The 23652-nt window shown below is 37.8% G+C and overlaps 1 protein-coding gene across 1 annotated transcript; it reads right to left on the bottom strand.

Annotated features, from left to right (window-relative positions):
• Positions 1 to 267: 267 nt before the first annotated feature.
• LOC146145701 (uncharacterized) lies at positions 268 to 17209 on the bottom strand. Its single transcript, XM_083389674.1, has 10 exons — positions 17083 to 17209; positions 15441 to 15626; positions 12653 to 12832; positions 11749 to 11904; positions 10168 to 10308; positions 8305 to 8424; positions 5870 to 6198; positions 4502 to 4696; positions 3480 to 3566; positions 268 to 2010 (listed from the first exon to the last, which is right to left on the bottom strand). The coding sequence occupies exons 1-10, from the start codon at positions 17186 to 17188 to the stop codon at positions 1573 to 1575; spliced, it is 1938 nt and encodes a 645-aa protein (XP_083245800.1). The 5' UTR covers positions 17189 to 17209; the 3' UTR covers positions 268 to 1572.
• Between the last annotated feature and the right edge of the window lie 6443 nt (positions 17210 to 23652).

The following is a 23652-nucleotide window of genomic DNA, read 5'->3' as shown; positions in this document are numbered from 1 at the left end:
TTTGTAGGTTGTCTTGCCCTATTTTGAAACATTTGTTTTAGCCCGAAGGCGTTGTGCGTCTCATCACACAATCGAAAATAACAATTCCGGCAACTTAAACAAAAACTTTTTGTATTTTAACACCTATCTAACTAAAATTTTAACAAAGGAGCGAAGTGTGCAGTGTCCTAAAGATTAGCTTAACCTTCAAAATGGTAATAACAATGAATTTTTGGCTTGTAAACAAACACAGAGCGTAAAGCCATTTTATATTTTCTTAACCTTGTTTGCAAATCAGTTAAACGAAAAAGCACGCAAAATGCAATATGAACGAGAGAATAAGGATATTCGCTTAGCGGGTGTCATTTCGGTTATCAGACAGTTTTAACAGTTTGCAAGCATTTGTAATACAATCAATAAACGTGGTAAGTTTCAACATAACCCAATTAACTTAGGGCACTCAATACAAGGGTTGTCCAATACTTGACATTTTAATCCTATACCAACCTTATTTTATTTAAAAGTAACTTTATCCTAACCTATACCAATAAAATATGCCCACACAAACAAACAAAAATTAAAACGTTTATGGATAACTTTTCTCAGGTTAGTAGGTCAAATATTTTCTGTAGTTTTAGGAAATTTAATAACCATTAGTTATTCGCCTACTATTTTTTTGATAAATATATACCTTTTTGAGGTAAATATTGCTGCATTGGTAACACATTATGGCTAAAATACCTATATTAAATTAGTAGAGGATCGGCACCGCTACCACTCTTATCGGACGAGTACCAATACTGCGATTTGGCATCGGCTATCGGCTGCGATCCGATATTATCGGACATTCCTATACTCAATACCAGGACAATCAATGGAAAGAACGGGCGGTTATCGACAGAACTTTTACAAAATATAGATAACAATGTACGGTAACAATAATAAACTTTTTACTATATTCATCCTAATTTTATTTTTCGTTTAGCCTTGACGTTGATCGGAATTTAACTTTAAACGGAAAGTAATTGAAATTATACTTTGTGCAAGTGCTTTAAAGGTGGCCTCAAACGTGCAACCGAAGGAATATATGTTTAGTATTCATAATGCCCGAAACCTAAAACAAGCGTTACAACGTAAATAAGCTTTTCATACGAGTAGGGTAAGGCAACAAAATTCCCGATACAAACAAAGTTATATTTATAAAAAATTTTAACAAATTTTGTGTTTACTGATGTAAGCGATCAGTTGAGTTTCTGCCGTTAATATTGCGTGTTTTACTGTTCACTGAAAAAGCCCATCAACCGACCAGTAAACGAAGGGCTTCTTGTTGCGTATTAGAGACATCCAACACTTGGAAATCTTGCTATTTAGCACCACTATACACTCTTATTATGTTGCTGATCCAAATAAGCACCATATGGATTTACCAGTCACATAAATATCGGTCAGACGGGTAAAAGTACAACAACCGCGGGGGTCTGGAAAGCAACAACAGAAACGATCAAGAAAGAACTTTCGTAGAAATTTGGTCGCAATCGGGAAAAAAGGGTAACAAAAAGAAAGAAATCGATGTACAACACGACAAATTCGCGATCAGACGTTTTCCCTTTTGGAAGGCGCCTTTGCCGAGCGGGCGGGACAGCGCGCAGATGGCTTTATAGTGTTGTTGTTATTGTTAGTGTTGTCACTTTGCTTGCCGCCGAGTTTCTTGGCGAACCAGCGGTAAACGAAGCTAGCAACTAACGCCAGAATGGTGATTTGCAGCACGGCGGCCAAGCCTATCACCCAGGGTTTGCGGAAGTCTACAGAAGCGTCGTTATTCTTGCTACTGCCTGCTGGTTCGATGTCCGTCGCAACGTTCGGTTTAGCGGCCGTCGTTGAAGGCTTTACAACCCTTGTTAATGAACTATGTTGCATTGGCTGCGTCGTTACCAGGACCTGATTTTCTATGGTGGTCTGTGGTGAAGTTTCAGCAAAAGGTGCTTCTGTTCTTGCTTCGCTTGTCGACAAAGTTCGCGTGGCCGCGTACTCCTGAAATGTTTAAAATGAGTTTTGTAGTTCAACAACCTATTTACGAGAAAACAGTTTCATATATCTTTGTATTAATTCTAATTTAGCGACGCTTACGAAACGTTAAGACGGGCTAACAAAGCTACGACAAAGTTAAACTATAGAGCTGTCGCAAGGACGTCAGCCGTTGTAAGCTAGTTAGCTAAGAGCATTGCACCATACTGTAGTAGGTTCATAAAAGTGTCAGTTTGTGACCTTAAATTTGCCTAAACCCTTGAACAGTATAAAGTTTGCTTTTGTCTGCTTCCTAATGCATTTCTTAGAGGAATGCGCAACTTAACGAGGATCGTTTACTCTGTTTAATATTGACCTACAGCAGCCACAAAAAGTTTTGAACTTCACTTTTCTGAAACTTGGTCATAAACTTCACATATTCAAGTCAAGGACAACCTAACGCCAAATCAAAACATTAAAAGAATATGCTACAACAATTTAGGAAAAAAATTAAACTTTAACTTTTATATTCACCAATATATATTTTTCTGAAAACTTTAAATAAATTAAACACCAGTGTTATAATGACTTGAGTCTAGTGCACTTAAGTTACTTTTTTCAAATTACTCGAATTTACTTTAGTCATTTGGACAAATGACTTGTGTTGAAATAAAGTGTTTTGTTAAGTAGGTATTTTTTAATATAAAAAGGGGTTATTGATGGTAAGTTTTGCACATAAAACAATTTGCTTGCTATATGTTGTTTTTATATATTTTTGTTTTATTTTTTAGTTGAGCTGCTGCTAATATTTGGACTAGATTATCATTTGTTTTGACAAGGAATTGACTTGAAACTGACTTGCTCTAATTATGACTTGACTTGACTGGGACTTGACTTTTTATTTATTCCAACTGACTTGACTTGTGCCTAAGTTGTTACAAATGACTTGTGTACAACACTTTCAAACACGTAATACGAAAGTATAGGCTATTGTTTGTTTGGAACAGGTATGTCCAACCTTTTAGCAGAATGGGCCGCATTGCCACTTTAAAAATTTCGATAGGCCGCAAAACCTCTCAAATTAAAGGGGTGACGTCATAACTCAGTCATATCGTGACGTCATAAAACAACTTAACTTATAAACACCCGCTCCTCTAGAGTGAACTCGTGCGTAAATATACAAGTAATCTCGACCTTTTTTTTTGTTATGGCGAAGCGCGAAAAATTGAGTTTTTATGTTTGGGCTGATATATTTCCTTAAAAAATGTTCGATGGATGATGAAATGCGACATTAGACTCGATTATAGTCTCAGAAAAACTATAAGATTAGGCCTATATCAAATACTGCGCGTTCTACACGTTTTGATGATAGTCGAAACAATTGTTTTTAATAAAGGCTTCTGAAAGTGAGAATAAGTGGTGGGCAGCACGTAAATATCAGGCGGGCCGCAATGCGGGTCGCGGGTTGGACATCCCTGGTTTAGAATGTAACTTACCGTGGATGAAGCAGGTTGCGTTTCAGTCTTTATTTTGGCCTCAGGAGTTCTCTTGTAGTAGATTGGGCAAGCACCAACCTTATTGACCTGAGTATATAAAATCCACATGTAAGTAAATATCCGTGAAACGCAATTTATAATAACTATAGCTATCAAATTGTTAGTTAGAAAACACTATTAATTGAATTGTACTATCTTCAGTTATAACACCATTGGATTTGAAGTTTAAAAAGCCAAATTTAAAACACAACTAAGAAGCTAGAGCTTTACTAATACGGGTTTTCGTTAAAACTAGATAAACTATTTACATAATATTGGTTAAAGCTTTTACCTGTTTTCTAAACTTAATCCATTTACGCGCGTGTATTTTTGCAATAACAAGTAATGTGTGTCACTATCGTTGGTCAGTACGATTTCTAAAAGGCTACATCACAGAATACACACACAAGGTGCTGTAATGACAAGTAAAGTGTATTGCTATCGTTGGATACTACGATTTCTAAAGGGCTACATCACAGAATCTACACACTGTGCAGGCTATAATGACTATTTTTGTGCAATGAGGCCGACACTGTTTGACGATCCGGTGTGCTTTAAACTGAAGGGTATATACCAGCGGTTCTTAATCTACACTTTTTTATCGCGGACCCTTACATTTTTTTTTGCTTTGCATGGACCCCGGTAGGTAAGAAATGCTCAAAAATGAAGTCACAATACAAATAGACTTCATAACTCAGTTTATTTCGGTCCGAAAATGTGAAAGTTAAATAGAGTCTAACTATACATTCATTGCAAAACAGTTGGATTTTTAAATAATCTGTTTTCTTTGAAAAATTAATTACTTCGTATATGCACTAGTATTTTAATACATGGAGCCCCTAAAACTAGTTCACCGGACACTAAGGGGTCCATGGAACCCAGTTTAAGAACCCGTGGTATGTAAAAAATGTTTTCCATTTTATAGACCGTAACAGGTGTTCTATATTTATCTTTTAAACAGAGGTAAAGCAATGTCGCCGTACCTTGGTGCTTTTCTTTTCGTAGCATGCGTGCACGCGGAGCTGGCATTCGTTCCTATACGTTTTTCCGTCCGTGCCGCAAACGGTCTCATTGATCAGTTTCAGTTGGCGCGATGGGGCGGCGTGTATAGACGAGGAACGCTTGGGTCTCCTCAGTCGGTGTCGGCTGCTGTTTCTCACTCGTTTCTGCCTTCGTTGCTAAAGAAAAAAAGAATATGTTGAAATGATGTACGTTGATTCTTATCCGTTGCACAATTTGTAACAACCTTCGATGGACTAGATTGTCATTGAATGGGTCTGTCTGTGTTTAAAAATCAACAGGTAAAACAAAAATGCACTCAAGTCTATGACGATATTTTTGGTATGTTTTTAGGCTGTTGGGTTGTATACAATCGCAACTATTAATAATAGGTTTCTGTTTGAGGATTAATGCTTTTCTGGTACGAATTGTATACATCTAATATCAGATAGGGAACTTATAATGCCGCTGAAGCGCCCGATGTAACACTTAACATTGTTACTCAAGGCGTTCATAAAGTCTTGAATTTACTTGAGGAAAATTAAAAATCGTTAAAAATCGTTTGAAAACATAACTGTTATTTATAAATGGACTGTTTAAAAAAAGTTGAAAAACCTGAAAATATTGGCGGGCTACAAGAACAGTTGAAGCAACATTTGTAAGAATTGCCCTTAATATATGAAAGAAACACATTTTGTATTTCATCTTTAAACTAATGTAAATACTTACAAACTCAAAGTCCGTCTTTTTAAAAATTAAAAAAAAAAGCGAAAAGACTCAACCTTCGCCGTTTTGAAAAATTAAAAAAACGACCAAAATACGCCACAAAAGCCCGAACACTAGCTCACCCTTCTTACGCCCTTTTATAAGATTTCAAATAAATATGCTTCAAATAAATTGCACTAAGCAGCACTGGCTCACCCTTTCGTAACAAAACGACAAAAAGGTTACAAAAGATTCAGCCTTCGCTTTTCCAAAAACCAACAAAACGACCCCCCCCCCCTCAAAAAAAAAACACCATCGACTCCAAGTTAATAAGAGAGTTAAGATGCTTTAACAGGGCCAAAACGTTGTTTTTCAACCATGAAATCGATTTTTTATTCGAATACTGATCATTCGGTCTAAAACCGGCCAAAACTTTATTTGACTAAGCAGGTTTCGCAATGACGTAATAGCGTGCAGCAGCATATGTGACGTAAATTCGCCGTTTTAAACCGATGACGTCACCAGTTAACCGCATTGTTGAAAATACGTGAGTTGCGTGGTTCGAGGGTCATTGCAAGGTGGCGGAGGTTACTTGGTCATTAGCGGGTCAGTGGATTGTGGCGGGCGATTAAATGGAAAATGCTCACCCTTCGTCTCCTGCTCTTTCTTTCTTCGGCGCGTCTTGAGCTTCTCTCTGAAAGACTAACGAAATCCTCTTCCTCACCAAAGATCATCCCCTTCTCGTGCGGTATTGCGTCATCCCACGGCGTCACAATGGGTATACGCGGCCGTGACGTCACTGGGCGCTTTCGGGGGGTCGGTGAGGGGTCAGGGGGGGTCGTAGTGGTGGGTAGGAGCCCCAGCAGCTGGACGTCGTCGTAGTAGCGCGACCGGAAGTCGGGAAGAAGCTGACCGAGCTGACGGATCGATTGGCGGCCGAAGCGAGAGAGAGAGTTCTTTTGCACCAGAAAGGCGTCTGAAAATTGTTTTTGTATTGATAAAATGACAAAAGTTGTTACATGGGCGTACTGTTCATAAAATATATGATTTTTTTTCTTTATTGAAATTTTTTAAATTTTTTTTCAGTTCAGCCTTATTTTTTCTAAACTTAGAGAGCATCTTAAGCGAGAGAAAGAGTTCCTCTGTACCAGAAAGGCGTCTGAGAAATTGTATTTTGTATTCATAAAATGACATAAAATCGTTAAAGTAGTTGGACGGGTGTATTGTTTGAGTTAGATGTTTTTTTTTATTAATTTTTATTTTTTTATTAAAACGAGAAAGAGAGTTCTTTTGCACCAGAGAGGCGTCTAAAATATTGGAGTATTTTGTATTGATAAAATGTAAAACGTCTTTGCATGGGCGTAGGCCTACTGTTTATAAAATATATGATTTTTTTTTTGAATTTTTTCTTATTGTTTCTCAAAACAAGAAAGCAAGTTCTTCTGCTAGAGAAAGGCGTCTGAAAGATTGGAGTATTTTGTACTGATAAAATGGTAAAAGTCGCTGGCCCGTCGGTATTGTTTATAATATATATGTTTGTTTTTTTTCATTTTGCTTTAGTGATTTTTTTTATTTTGCCTTACTTTTAAAAAATTTTGCTTTGCACCAGGAAAGCGTCCAAGGATTGAAGTATTTTGTATTGATAAAATGACAAAGGTCGTTGCATGGGCGTACTGTTTATAATATATGGATTTTTTTCTTTAGTGATTTTTTTTAATTTTGCCTAATTTTTTAAAGCGAGAAAGTGAAATATTTTGCACCAGAAAGGCGTCTGAAAGATTGGAGGTTTTTGTTTTGATAAAATGACAAAGGCCGTTTGATGAGCATATTGTTTATAATATATAATTTTTTTAAGTGAATTTTTAATTTCACCTTATTTTTTTAATTTTTGCTTTGCACCAGAAAGGCGTCTGGATGATTAAGTGCTTTAATTGATGAAACGGCAAACGCCGTTAGTCCGGGTTATTGCTTATAAGACATTTTAGTTGTTATTGTTTTGCTCTGGTGTAAGATTTTTTTCAGGTGTGTGAAGGAACGGGATTCATATTACGAGGGTTTTTTTGTTCAAAATTTTACAGTGTTAAGTTTTTGGGCAGCAAATATTTGTTGAACAAAAAAAGCATCAATGACATATCAGTATAACCTATTTCGGAAATCGACGGGTAGAAAATATTTTAAACTTTGTGTGAAGCATTTTAATAACCTTATTAGGAAATACGAATATTTTAGCTTAAAGGGCTTCTAAATCGGGCGAAATGCCAAAGCAAACATTTTTACCGAAAAGCCTTCGGTTGTCTGTTTCAACACAGCTGCAAATTTACGTTTTTTTTAGCTTTTTAAAGTTGGCGCGGCCAAATACGGTCTTGCAAGGGCGGATCGCAGTATTTCCCGCAGATATATCGAGAGGCGTATTTAGGCCGTTACGCAACATTATACAGATTGGTCTGAGACGATCGCAACATTCTAGACATTGTTTATTGATACTATCGTTGTGGTCCACAGAAAGAGTGTTTGTCAAGGTGTGCCGACCATAGGAATGTCTGCATGCCAGAATACCAATCCACTCTTAATAAGGCCAATCTCACCTTTAAGGCCGTGGTATAATCTTGGCAACAGTTGTCGTACTTGGCCATTATAGATTAAATTTGACCTAATTTCACACCCCTGTTTGTTTTTCATGTTGGAGTACCTCAGTGCCTGAGTTACTTTCGACGTTACTGCGTAAACCTACCCTATATGTTGCTCCAAAACTTCAGTGTTTTCAAGCAGAAATACAGCTGTTTTCCGTCACACAAAGTAAATACCAGAGTATCTATCTAAACACTGGAATATAAATGGGTATAGGCTACTGTGTTTTAGCCTAAGACATCCGGTATATACCATTTGGATTTTCGATAATTTAAAATCAGTAAAAGAGGCATCAAATACAATTCATTCTCATTTCTACATGCCATGGTAAAAACATTTTACTCCTAGTTAATTACTTAATTATTGAACTCGTTCCGTAAAGATAACTTCTTAGCAGCTAACCGTATTTTCAGATCGAAATAAAAGAGAAAAACAAAAATATTACAAAAATTACCTTCGTCGCAAACCGCATCGCACGAGCACTCGAAGTCGTCTCGACCAATAGGAACGCACGCTCCGTGAATACAGAAGATTCCCTCGCATGGGTTCGGAGCCGTCGTCGTGGCAACGGTTGCTACGCAAATACAAACAATAATAAAACAACTGAAAAAAGTATTTCAGGTTGCCAAGTAATTTTACTATTAGCAAATGACAAACCATAAGGATGGTATGAATTTTTATTATGAGATTCATTATAACGAGGAATTCGTCGCATGTAAAACAGATGAAATTATTTAACTCCTTATTAACTGAAAAACAAGTTTCCAACAACAAAAACTACACAATCAACACCAGAACTGCAAGCTATAGTTGTTTTTCTAGCCTGCCTTGCTTCCTGTGTCGCTCAGTTGGTAAAGCGACTTTTTTCCATCCAACCAGTTACCAACTGAGTAAGTCCAGTGCAGCTCAAAGCTAAATCATAAAGCCATCGCAGACGCTACGAATCTGTCGATCAAGATGCAAGTCAGGCTAAAAAACAACCAGCTTGCAGTGAGGTTTAAACTCCCGACCTTCGGCAACGATCCCGGTATGTGTTGGGGTCGTGAGTTCGAACCTCACCGCCGTTTATCTAGCCTGCCTTGTTTGCGTCATTGATCGACAGATTCGGTGGGTCTGCAGCTTTCTGCGTACTTTTAATAAGTAAGCTGTAATCGTTGGTCAAAAAGCAGCTTTTGAAGGGCTAGATCACAGTTGTTTCACACGTATGTGGGTGTTTCTTTCATTGCATCAACACCAGAATTATGGAAAATTGTGCAACGCGGATTCGATAAAAAAAATCAGGACCTTCGCGTCTAAACTCGATTAAGTAATGGCTTTCGGCAGTCAGCTAAAGTTGATCTTAAACCGGATTTAATATTTGCAATTTGAACAACATTGTATGGCAATATGGCTAATAATAAGACGGTTTTTTTTGCGTTTATCGTTCAGTGTAGGGTATTTTTTGCTCTACTTTCGTTGCTTTCTAACGCAATTTTATCCAACGATACCTTTTATCTGCACTTCTACAGCCAGTATATACAGGTTTGCGAACATTTTTCGACAAAATTATGAATAAAAGATTTTCAGAAATCTTGCGAAATAAAATGGCTGCAGTTTATTATTTTTCCAGCATGCATATCCCGTGAGCCGCAGAGAATCTATATTAAACATTTCAATGTAACTGGCCACTTTTTCGCTTAAAAATTACCAGATGTATCAGTTGACTGCACATAACGGTAAACATCCAACAATGCAGTGTCGGACCGCAAGCAAGCCTATAGTAGACCAGCACGTCGGTCTAAAACGCGAATTTCTCAATGCTCACCTTCTACGTGTGAGCACAGTCCGGTGCTAAGCATGCATAACCGTGAGCCACACATATTTGATATGGAACATTTTAAAGTAAATGGCCACTTTTTGCTTTAAAATTACCAGTAAATCAGTTGACTGCGTATAACGTTAAACATCCAACGAGCCATATTCCACGGGAAAGATTTCTGGCGGAAAGGCACTTACTGTAGAATGCAATCGACACCTGATTACGTTGTGTTGTGTGTTTTTTAATTTTATAATAAATAAATAAATATTGGACGCCATTTTAGTTTTATTTTAATAAATAATCTTTAGTTGTCGAAAAACTGGTTTCGTTTCTTTAAGTTTTGGTATAGAATAATATGTTTGATTATTCCATTCGTTGTTTCCATATTGTTCTAATTTTTTCGTAGCTTTCACTTTGTATGTTTCAGTTGATGTCCAAAAAAACCTATTCAATGAGAAGCCGCAAACAAGCCTGCTGCAAGGCCACGTCGGTCTAAAACGCGAATTTCTCAATGCTTACCTTCTACGTTTGAGCACAGCCCGGTGTGTTTAAGCTGAATGTCGCGCTGTTCCTGACAGGCCCTCTCCTTGAGATAGCACTCGTTGTAGTAGCTGTTGCCGTCCGTGCCACACACAGTCTCAGGCACGGTGCCCTCGCAATCTGCAAGAGATGAAACGATAGGCGCGTGAAAGGTGTTTACGGCAATGCCCAAGCAGCGAGATATGAACGCCCGCAGAAAGATTTTAAGCGAGCCAAAGAGAGGATTAACACAGTCCTGACAAGCCTCAAGTCGATTGGTCAATTTAGTTGGTTCGAAAAGTTTGGACGGCTTATGATTCTCGGAACTTCTCGATGTTTGCAATGCGAAATATTGGTCAGTTTAATATTTATTTTTATTACTGCAATCTTGAATTTTACTTGCTTTGGCAATGACTTTTGACTTACACTTGACTAGCTATTTATTTAATGACATGACTTGGACTTTAGTCATTTCGAATTCTAATGACTTGTTTACTACATTCGGACAATTTTATAACTTTCCGCTCAGTTCGAATTTCCGAGATAAAACATCCAATGGGACCAGGGAGTGCCGACCGAACACGCGTCATAAGGGTATTTGCCAGTCACTGGGTTTTGCTTTTACTTATACAGACCAACAGCCGCAAGACAGCACATGGCGTGTCAGTTGAATAAGGGAGGGTTGCCAGTGACAGAAAACCACGCACGTGGCTTGTGACGCAGTTTTGGAAAAGTTGACGGAAAACGTGACGTTAAAGCTCCAGAATTTTGGCACATTTATTATCAAGGAATGTATGTAGATGCTATACAAAATTCATTACAGCGCACAGCAATATTGGGAGCTGCATTTTCGCGTGGTAAATCGCACAAAACGTCATAGACAAGTTGACAAACTGAAAAAGGGGCAAGCGAACATTTTTTTAAAATTTGGCTGCGAATTATAATTTGTACAATGTACAGTTAAGTAACAATTAACGAGGCAAAATGGTAACATAACATAACTGCGTTAGTGATATTAGAGACCAAATTAGCAATAAAAATCTAATAATTTTTAAAGAACAGTTTGCATTCACATGGCAAAGTGACTATCAACATATAAATTCGCAAAAGTGACACGTTTAAATATTAATCTTTGTTAATAGCCGTATTTGTCTAATTCTAAATATGGAAATCATGTGGCGCTGTTTAACGACATATATTGTGATGTTGACAAACTTTTGCAAAGCCGTGGTTCATCAGGACAATGTAGGAATAAGTTTCCTATCCCACATTTAAATATGTCAGTCTACTAAAGCAGTGCTTCCGGTCGCGACCCATTGGTGGGTCGCGAAGCATTTCTAAAGGTACAGTTTTCTATTAGTAGTAAATATGCAGGTTTTAAGTGAATGTTAATCTAACTTCCTTATTAATTTGTTTTTTATTCGTTTGATCCCGTGGTGGGTCGCATAAAAAAGCATTAAAAGTGGGTCGCAAACTGAAAAAGGTTGAGAAGCACTGCACTAAATGACTTAAACCACAATCTAACTATTAAATGCAAACCTTTAAATTGTAACAGCAAATAGAACAGGATTATTTTTTTACCTTGCCGGCAAAGGCACGGCTCGTCCTCATTGTCGACGTCACAAACAGCCCCGAAGCGACACGTCACATCTTCCACGCAAGACGTGACGTCACCGGACCCCGACCCTGACTGGGCGTCGAAGGGTGACAAAGAGGCGGTCTGCAAGTTGCGGGGACCTGCGTTAAAATTAACAAAAACATAATTTGTTTTGTTTTCAGCGACTCCATTAAACAAACTAAAACGCAGATTTTTTTTATGTTTTCAATCAGACTAAAATTTAAATTAGAGCTTTTTCACTTTTAAAAATTGAGATGAGATTTAGAAATACCTGCTAAAATCTAAACAGCTATATAAACAAAAATTAGACAGTTACGCACCCGTTTAGAGAGTTACACCTCCAAATTAAATGTTTATAGCCCTCAAGTAAATTGTTAAAGGCGTTATCTGCTTATAATAAACCTGCAGCCACGACATTAGTAGTATATGGGTTTGACAAGTAAGACTTGACAAGTAAGCATATGCCTAGAGGTGCACACTTAAGAATTTATTCATTAGGGCAACACACAAAAGACCTTTAAAGCAACAATATCCAAAGCGAAATTTCCTATAATATCATAGAAGTATTAAGACAAATAACATATTAAACAAACAACGCGTAATATCTACGGCGAAATAAGGCCTAAACTTGTTGCAATAATGCCTCAGTCTGTCTTATTTTTACGGGTTTAGGTCTTACAGTGATTTAGACCTTATTTCAACGACTAGTAAGTGTTCGACATTTATTGGTCTTTCGTCAAACTGGCTGGATGATAATGTTATTCTAATTTCGGTCTTGTTGCTGGAGTCGGTTTTTGGCTCTTTCAATGTTCGTTGCAAACTTATATTCCTATTACATTCAGGCTAATCAGCGGCGCGGGAGCTTACCCTTCTCACAGGATCCGATCCACATAACGGACACGGGCCACTGACAGCGACATGCGGCAAGACGCACGTGACACTCCGATTCGTACGTCCGCCCGTCGGATCCGCAAACGTGGTTAAGCTCCGGGTCGGTACGGGACCTTACCGGATAGTTGTCGCAATGCATTGTACAGCGACATCTCTCTGCCAAAGCAAGAGTTGTTTATATATTTGTTTATCCGAGAGGGGGGTCGGGTTGACTAAGCGTGTTGAAAAAATATATAGAGATATTCGAACTGTTTAAAATGCAAACTATTTAAAGTATTGCAACAAGTCATTTTGACATAATTTAAGTCTAGTTTAAGACTGGCCCCAAAAAAAGAGCCAAAGCAATTGGTACGAGGAATGTTATTTTAATGTTTTTGCTTCGTAAACTGAACGCATGTTCGTTGTCAAATTAAATATTAATTTGAGCATCGTTGGTAAAAATTTTAAAAGAAATGGTCATTGCATGACCATTCTACAACAAACAATATGAATATATTTTTTAAATATGTTTAGCAAATTGCTCAACATTGGTAGATAAATAGGCAAATATTAAGGTGATGTATGCCAATCTAAAATATCTCGACAACTCGAATATTTGACCTTGTCAAAACGGGCAAGGTCAGGCACGATTCGAAACGAAAACAAGTCACGTCGTCCTCATTTGACTCGCGCTGCGTTTTGTCGCTTTCTATCACACCTCTCTTTAAAGGAGAAACTACAAAACGGCGCGACACGCGACAAGACGCACGTCGCATTTAGATACATTCAACACGAGGAAATTCCGCGGCCCGGCTGAGCGGCTGCTTTGCGTGTTTATTGTAAGCAAAAGCAAATGAGAACAGATACCCTGTCACCGGTGCCGCTAATTCCGAGATCTCTCTATCGACACACACCGGGCCATTTATGGAGTCGCCGGGGCCACAACAAAACGGTAAACGTGTCAGGTGCGAGCTGGAAAGCTGTGTGCGAAGGCCACACTGCGGCCTTGTCAGGTTTTTCCGTTTAACTCCGACGCGTAAAACCTGTGCGCCCGTCGCGATAAATTAACACTGCATCGAGATTAGCCATATAAGGCTGTACGGTAATAACGAACCTTCTAACTTCTACGGGTTAAAAAACACTTGATGATCGATTTTGCCGTTGGGAATATATCATGGTTTCGATAAATAAAAATATGAAAAAAATACATGGAAAAAATTAAAAGTCGCAGGTAAAGAAAAATAACAAAAAGGTTAAGCATTTAATCATATTCCTTCAAATTTTAGCTTTTTGAGAATATTGACCACTTGTATTAGGTTCTCGTCAGTTAATTAATTTTAAATAACAATGACTGTTACTTTGTCAAGTTTTATACCACTTCATCAAAATCGTTTTTATTCCAATAAATCTTGTTTTTTAGCCAACAGCAATATTTTGAGGACCATACAGTAGGGAGAATATTAGAGCTTTCGCCATACGAATCGTCACACCCTTCCTGTAAACAATATTTAACAATGCGACAACCATGCTTAAAATGGCGTGACACTAAATCATTGTATGAATTGAATGGCGTGTATTTGATTTGCTCGATTTCGCTTAAAGGAGGGGCCTTTCGGTTCAATGTACCTCAGAGCAAAAGGTAATGGCATAAAATTGTAAAACTGAACAATACTTTGTAACTGCATTGACCCCTGATTGATTTAATGGAATAATGGTGAAGTTTTTTATTCAATAAGACGTATTACTTTGGGTCACTAGAAGTCCGCGGTTTCAATAACGAAAAACTTTCCGGAAATATCACGAAAATGCTCCTGTAGGTATTAATGGAAAATAAATATTTTAAACGCAATATAACTTTGTTTCGATATTCAGACATTCTATTTATGGAGCAAGCGCATTTAAAAAACGGCAATTTTAACTGTTTTCGGTAACTCGAACAGTAATTTTCTATCTAAAATTGCATGTCCTATTGTACAATATTTAAAAAAATGTTATGAAGTTTTCTTTCTCTGTAATTAAAATTTAAACATAAAAGCAAAAATAAAACATTAAATATGTCTATGTTTCGAAAATTTAACGAAATGATTACGTGCTAGCGTTCGTCCTATATAGCTTTATTTGCTTGCGCTACGCAGCCATTCGTTTTAATGAAGTATTATATTGTGCGTTGTGTGCGACACCCGGTAAAATATAGGCCTATTAGTAGTTTAACCTGATATTTAGTGCAACAAATCCAGTTAAGTCACTGTTTTCAAATGACTTGACTTGGTACAGGTTTTCGGGCAAAATCACTTTACTTGAATTGATCTTTTTGTTGCGTTTACGCTATTTTTACTGGAGATATTGCTCATAATATGTACAGTCTTTCAGTTTTAATATTTTTATGACAAGGGTAACCAATGACTTGGACTGGGACTTGACTTGTTATTTAGGCTTGCTCAAATTATAAATTTACTTAGGCAACCGATGACTTGGACTGGGACTTGTTATTTAGGTTAGTAGAAAACACTTTACTTTGACTTAAGTTATTTAACGAATCCTAGACCGGGACTTCATTTCAAAGAAGACTTGTTATTGTAACACAGCCTATCTCCGGGAAATACTGTGGGATTTGAAACTAATTGTGATTTGACTGGGACTTGACTTAGGCAACCAATGGACTGGGACTTGTCCATTAGAAAGTTTAGTTATGCTTGACTTAAACTTCATTTCAAAATGACTTGCTTGCAACACAGCCAGTTTACGTGGAATACTGGGGGGATTTAAAGCTTTGAGTTCAACCAACCTTCCCCGGATCGCATCCATTTGCGTCGGCGGGCAAAAGTAGTCGAGTTGCTCCTTGACTTCCAGCATATACCACCGTGTCTGCAGTTGGTCAGAGGGTCGCAGGGCTGGTCTGCGCCCAGCATGAGCGACGGCATGTTGGGGTCGGTGGAGCAATGTCGAGCCGGGACGCGGGTGTTGGATTTTCCTAAGAAATTCATAAAATATACAGGGTAAGGTCAGGTTTGATTTGAAGTACAAGCACTTGTTGTTGAATTTTTATAGTGTATATTTAAAGGGTTATTGTAATAGGTTTTTCGGTGAATTTTTCTGAAATTTATAAAATATACAAGGTTAGGTTCGGTTTGATTTAGATGTACAAGTCACTGTCAATATTGCGCTAGATGTTTAACTGTGGATTTTTTTATTGTCGGGGTTATCGTAATATGTTTTTTGGTCGATTTTACTGGAAATGTAGAAACATTTACAGGTTTAGGTCCGGTTTGATTTGATTTGATGTACAAGCACTTGGTATTGAATTGTTTAGTATATTTTTAAAGGGTTATTGTAATAGGTTTTAGGTGGATTTGCCTGGAAATGTATAAAATATACAAGGTTAGGTTAGGTTTGATTTGGATGTAGCCGACAAGCCTATACTGTACTTAGTGTTAAATTGCTGAAGTTTTTTTTTTGTTACCTGGGGTTATCGGCGACAGTTTTATCCAAAACTTTGAATGTCGCCATTATCAAAGACTTTATTCCAATTTCGGTAAATCATGTAAAAAGTAAAAAAAACGTGTTACATCGATGAAATATAAGCGGCAAGGGGGTTTGTAATCTGGTTCGCCTTTTTTTATAAACCAAACGTTCACATTAAGTTAGGAAAGATGCTACACAGCACAGTGGCCTGGTTTGGATTTAATATTAATCTGCGGTAAGTGAGGACAAACACGTTGGGAAAATGCCGGTCGACCAGATGTCAGTGTCACATCATGTAACGTTACAAAACAACAAGCAATCTGATTTTGCTTTGATGCAACCAAACGGCCAAATATTGAGGATGCTTCGTTTTTGGTTTAAGCGTTAATACATTTTTTGTGAGGGATTTGATTTGTTAGTTTTACAAAATAATTTAGTTCCGATGTCCAAAAATCAAGTCTAATTTTTCTTTCAAACGTTAACTATGATTGTTAGCATTTACAAAGGGATTTGGAAAACACACAAGTTCGTGACTTTTATAACTATAACAACAAGAGAAAATTGACTCAATGGGAAAATATGTTAGACAAACGGCGGTCAGAAACTAATGTCGCCAAGAAGAGATTAAACCAGTTTTCGTAAGGATCATGACTAGCTCAAAGCTATATTAGGTTAAACGGCGTTAATTTCGAAGAAACCAGGTGGTTTTTCTGGATAGAATATATTATATTTAACTTTGATAATACAGTTCGCTGAAACCCTTTAGCTAGTCCAGAATCTTCCGCAGACAACAAAATGTGAAGAAAAATCCTCGCTTGAAATTTTACACTCTAAATATAGATTACATTAGTTCGGTCTTTATGCGTCGCTTCCAATATTTTTTCGATTTTTATCAATTAATATTGCGTAAATTTCTGTAAAAACGAATAGAGCTTTCAAAAATAATACAAAGTCCTTTTGCATACCTTCAACGAAATCCGCAGTTGATAGAAATAATATGTTCAGGCAGGCGAATATCAAGACCGGTTGTAAAACTCCAGCAGCATTTATTGGCCGAGGGCGTAACATCATTTCAAAATTTTAACCTTATCGTCCAGGTTCAGGAAAAACAAACTTGTCCGAGACCTTTGGTTACTAATAACGGTCTGCAACAACAACAAAGCTGTAAGGCCAACAGCTGTAAGCCAACTCATTTCGCTGAAAGGCCAACAGCACAGTAAGCCAACTCTTTTCGCCAGATGTAAAAAAGCGATCTGACTGAATGACCGGATACACGCGTGTGGCATGATAAAGAGTATTTTAAGGAGGTTCTTCATTAAAAGAAATGAAAAAACTCCTTGCCTTTTTTTAACGTCGGGAGAATGTTCGCACTTGACCGTGGGCGAGTGGGCGGAAGCAGTTTTGATAACTGTCAATATTTTTGACACATTTCGTACAGAGAAACACACATATACGCCCATGCTTTAACAACTGAGCACGCAAATAGCGGAAAAGGGAGGTTCATTTCCAAATCAGCTGCTTCGCCATTAAAAGTCAATCATGATTCAACCCAGCTATGGCCTAATACTTTTTGTTTTGTCCCATCGAGTCATAAACAAAAGCGAAGACCGCATCGATTTGCGTTCTCGGAGACAGGCGTAATGAAAAATTTTGCGAAGTGCGAATCTAATTCTTTTAGTTTCAGTTTTGCCTGGCAAGGGAGGTAGGTGGACAATTCAATTTGTTTCGCTGAAGAATTATTATGAATGCGATATGCTTGTATATTGTTTTCATAGAAATCAGGTTGGATAATTCAAGTGCATTGGTAATTTTAATCGGTGTACAAATAACTAGAACGCTGACGTTGCGCATGTTTTCTGTAATCAACATAAATTGATTATTTTTTTTTACAATTTGTTGTTATACCATTTGACCAAGTCTTGCTTTTTGTCCCTTGGGCTAAGAAACAGTTTTAAATTATATGATGTAATTTTGAACGAATTACAATTAGAATTTACTGAAGTCAATTACTAACTTTGGTTCTAAATTAAATTTTATGTGAACCGAAATATCTTATTGCCATTCGCATTGAAAATATTGCGACAATACCCCCGGTATATAACAGTATAACGGGTAAAACACGCAGTCATTCTTTTATCAGCTACAGCCGCGTCCTAAACCAGCCATGGTCATTTCGCTTTCAGGTTAATTCGCCGTCGGCACGCGTTCTCTCGTATTAGGGCTTCGAAATTGCCGGGTTTTAGAGACCTGCTGCATCACAGTCGACATACACTGCAGTTTAGGCGCCCTTGCTTGACATTTGTCAAATCTCGTGCGGCAAACCTTTGTACCTATCAGGCCTAGTTTTTGAGATGAAGATTGGACGAGCGAAATAGGCCATATGCAGTGCGAGATGCAACTCAATATAAATTTCAAGTATGATATGAAAAATTTTTATCAAGGAAAGGTGACAGAAACATGTTGAACACAATCAATGCAAAATTAGCACTTATGAAAAACTATCTTGGGAACGATGTTTTATCTTGGATTTAGTGTTACGTGATGCTTTGTTTGGTAATTATCAGCATTAAAAAATACTCCTTAATATTTAAAAAGAATAAGGTACATGGTTTATGCAGCATTTTAATGAAAACATAATTATTAAAGTCTCGCTGAACACAAACGCGTCTATTGCCGACTAAACAGCAATCTTCAGCGTTATACGTTTTTCTTGCCAAACATAAATACATTTTTAACGAAAGTAATAATAGGGTTTCACTGTGCACAAAAATCATCGTGAAAAAATAAGACATCGTCGAAACATAAACACACATTCACTATACAGCTTCCTTTTTGCTGTAAAAATTAGATTTTATCAATCCCATTGTCTTAGTATGGTGGTATTTTTTTTTAAATATCTTTCTTTTGCCATTGAAATAATAGGACGAAATGGGGCGAGATTTCGTAGGTTGACTATAGCTCTTGTTTTGCCCCGCTTTATCAAACGAATATATCCCGCAAAAGAAAACAGGCCATATCAACGTTCAAACTCCACTCTGCAAATTCCGCGGTTTCTTTGGCCACTTAACGCGTATGTAATTACTTTTGCTCGGTTGTCGCGGCTGTCGAAAAGTACTACAGCGAATCGCGATTGAACTGATTGTAATTACACGCGGTTACAATACAACTGCGATTCGGCTAGGCTACGATCTTGTCCTATTTCACAGTCGCATACAGTGCTTTGTTTTTCATATCCTGACAAAGCCCAACCGCCGATAAGCGAAATTTGGAAATTTTCTTAATAATTTATGACATATCTGGTGAAACGCGAACCCAACGACTAACTTATGTTCAAAAACAACTTCATTTCTGGTGGCTATAGTCGATTTTTTTCTGTCCCGTTTATCACACTTCGGCTTTATCATTTTCTCATTTTTAATGAAACTAACCAGACCTCATTAATCCTCGTCAATACACTTTAATGAACAAGTTAAATTTTGCTTTCCTGCCTTCTTCCTTAACTTTAACACCACCTTAACTTTACTAGTTCCTAAAAAAAATTAGGGTAATACTAGTTTTTTGGCTGCTGCGAAGCTGTTGTTGCAATCAGCATCGCATTCCCACCGCTTTAATGGGCGATTTCATCCGTCCCTCAAGATAAGGCATAAATGTGAGTCATCCGTGTTTGGGCTACAGCTCCCGAACGCGTCACTATAGCCTGGCCTGAAAACCACGGTCTTGATAAAACGTCTTGCAACTATTCGCTCTCTATTCCTATCAGGCAAGCCCGTGAAGAAACCTTGAACAACGTCGGGCGCATTTATGACTTGGCCACGACGATTGTGATAAACGTCCGCGCGAAAGCTTTTACAAAGCAGCTTTGCGGTTCGGAGTGTTCTTTCGCGTTTTTCCATGAAGCGGATTCCAAGGAAAACGCGGATTGCCTGGCCAGCCGTTTTCGATGGCGTTTTAACCCGTTAAAGGAGAACTGGCTAATTTCTAAAGCAAGCATTTTTACTTGCTATTAGATCTATCGAGGAATTAAGGTCGACATTTATCCTGCAAGGGTCAAGGTGATTCTTATTTTCACATATTCAGTGCAACATAGATCTATCGAATAAACTTATCTCGCTTATGGTTCAAGCTGACAAAAAAACGACGAAGGTGATTTCCTTTAAGCATTACTACATTTAATCTGAACACTGAACTAGAACCTTTTACCGAGAACTAATTTCGCCGGGAAATGGCATCGTAAGTCTTTCATCAAAATAGAAGTTGATCTGATTCGAGACATTATATCGTAATTAGTTCGAATAGGATGAGGACTAACAGGCTTCTTTGATAACCTTTTGATTTAAAATCAGTTTTAAATTACACTCAAGTGTTTTCTAAAAGTGTACATTTGTATACAGCCATGAGGGATACTTCAATAAAAACTTCCGTGCACACTAGTACGATTTTCTCAGCTGTATTTCAAATTACTTTAGACCCTGCGTAAATCACTTTTTAGCTGACTATCGAACCTTTTCGTCGGCAACAAAGCCGAAACTGTCTCTCGAATCTGCGAGGCAAATGGAGCCGTAAATTATCGGGCCGCGGCAAGGCAATGACAGTCTGACGACTCTCAGTTTTACGGGCGCTGTTAAATCTGCAACAACCTTCGAATGCGACCGAAAGGTCTGCGTCGTGCATTGAAGGTGCAACCGTCTTTTCGAGAAATGTACCTTATCGGCTGAGATGTTAAAACGCTGTATATCAAGTTGGCTAGAAGCGAAATTTAAAAGGTCCAAACCTCCAGAGAAACGCGCCCGATATAAGGATAAAATAGAAAAAAATATAGTTGGGCAAAACACTAAAATAACCGGTTAGACCTGCAGTGTAAAAACAAGTAGTCATACACTTGCTATACCTCTTCACTTATTAGCTAGTTCTAATTTGAAACAGCCTAGCGCAGTGCTCCCCAACCTTTTTTAGTTCACGACCCACTTTTATTGCAAGTTTTGTAATATGCGACCCACAATGAGATAAGACGTTACATAGAACCTGTATCTTTGCTACTTGCGTACGTAGTGAAATAGATAATGCAACACAACACTACTAATTGTTACTTATTTGTGATATTGTTGCATAAATGTTAATGATAATACAATAATTTTACGATCTTATAGAAAACTGTAACATTTAGAAATACTTTGCGGTCCACTTGAAATAGCTTCGCTACCCACTGGTTGGGTAGCACTGGCCTAGCGCTAGTTTGAAACAGCCTAAACAAAGATAAAGCATAAACTTCACCTAAGCGCTATGTAAAAATGTAACAGTTCTGTTTTTCATGCGTTAAAAGTCCAATCCGTCCACGCTTGACCTTCAAAGGTCTAGCTGCCATAATAAGATAAACTTCGCCAAGCTACCGCAGCCCAATTAAACGCAGCGCCAAGCAGGCCTGACATCGAGGCAATCACGGCTACGTCCATTGTCACTTGCTTCTCGGTGCCCATAAAACTCCCGAGAGAGACGAACTCGCCAAATTACAATCAAGCGCCCGCTTCGCGACAAGTTAGTTGGCTCTTAACAAACGCGCGCTCTTTTCGTAACGAAGCCTTCGCCTTCTGAGTCTCCGCGCAAGGCAGTGCATTGAGAGAGGCTAGCTGCTGCCCATAACAGACTCATAGCCCTGAGCGCTTGTGTTTTGATCGACAACGGGTAAACACAAAAGCTAAGCCCATTAAATTTTTAACTCGCCTGTCGCCTGGCCTTGCCACTTATTCTCGCGCCTCCGTTACTTTGCTAAAGCAGGCTGTGCAAGAATCGCGCAAAAAAAACTGCCTTCGATAGGTCGAAGTTATGTCTGACAAGAAAAACAGACTTTTTAAGGTCGAAGTTATATCGGTTCGCCGTCCATATCTTTATTGACATAGATTTATAGTTATTACAAACGTCCTGGATAAGTTATAAAACTAATGTTGAAAAAAAATCATGTTTTATGTAACATTTCTTTTTTATTTAACCTTTATTTTAATATTCCTATGGAAACTGATGATTACAGTGTAGGCGGATATATACTGTATTCCTTTAAAGAGTATATGATTTATTGTTTTTATGTAACAGTTCGTGTTAACGTAATAGGCCTACAATTAACTCTCTAAACGGAAGGTCGTTGAGTAATTTGCTCAAAAAACAAGAATTGTCCCCAATAACTCTATGATCAAGCAAACCATCATGCGTGTTAAAACGGTAAAATTTGTTCCTTTCTTGCGGCTGAAATGTCAGTCTTGGCGTCGATGTTTTTTCACACAAACCTGCTATCCTGTCGCTATCGTGCTATTTTGCCGCTAACTTGCAAGATTAAAAATAAGCTTTACATTTTAGCGTTTCCATTTCGTTTTACTGCCAACATTTCCCGGGAAACGTCAGCTATTTGCTTTCGTCTATATCAGGAGAAACAGTTAACTAACAGCAGAGACACCAAAAACATGTAGGCCTACATCTGGGATCGTGGATCCGTATGGCCTACTGTGCCAAATGAGCGACAACGATACTCATAAAAGACACAATATTTGTCTCTTTACAAACAGCATTTGAGAAATAATGAACATCTCTCTCTACTGTTTTGGTAAAGAGAAGACTTTGAGCCTCAACGACGTGTTGCATAATGAACGCAATAGAGTTTTCTTTTTTAAAAGAAAGGCTTAAAGTCAAAACCCCTTCCACTAAGTTCTACCCCTAAGCTGGCGCCTTTTTGTCATGATGAACTTTTTGTCATTTTTAACAAGAAACTGTAAACGACTAAATACTATTTAACACATGTTAATCGACTACAGGTTAAAACGAAACCGGCCGAAATGTATAGCTAATTCTTTGGGCTGTTCTGGAACTTTTCATACTTCGTAATTTGTGAGTTATATTTAGAAGAATTTTTTTTATGGATATTTTTATCAGAAGTTTTAACAACTTTTAGAACAGTATAATTTTTTTTTTAATTTTTATGCAATTGTCGTTGTTTGATTATTTATAGGGGCACCATGAGTCTTTGAAAAACATAAAAGCAAAGAAAACATAAAAAAGGAGTGTTCATAAAAGGTAAAAGTAAAGTGACTATTTGATTAATGAGGCAATAAATTGTCATCAGCCACAGTTTGTTAAATCCCGGTCAAAATTTATTTACAATTGAAATGGTATCCTGTATTTACATATAATACAACGTTAATATCTTCAGTGAGAAAATGCACTCGCAAGAAAACGCGCTTTTTACAACGAGGTGTGGATTTTGCGCCTGATCTTTTAGCAGAGTTGGTTGTTCCGCCCGACGTCTGGCCTAGACGTGGAGCTGTGGAAACCGGAAAGAGCATGTCTGATGATGATCACGCTGTGCGTGCGTACAAAGAGACCGTACCTCCTCGGGAAATTACCGCAGCCTTGCAAACGGCCAAAGGCAGGCGACCGATCCAAATGCAAGCGAGATCTATACTTTATCGCAAAGTTTTGGAAAACGTCTTCTTAAAATATGTCACTTATTCGAAACAATTCTGCCGCGGCTTTTAGCAGACGCTGACTGGCTT

Source organism: Ascidiella aspersa, chromosome 5 (assembly GCF_963924565.1).
Source record: "Ascidiella aspersa chromosome 5, kaAscAspe10.2, whole genome shotgun sequence".
Classification (NCBI taxonomy): Eukaryota; Metazoa; Chordata; class Ascidiacea; order Phlebobranchia; family Ascidiidae; genus Ascidiella; species Ascidiella aspersa.
The sequence above is the reverse complement of the archived record's forward strand: the minus strand, read 5'-3'. Positions and strand labels throughout refer to the sequence as shown.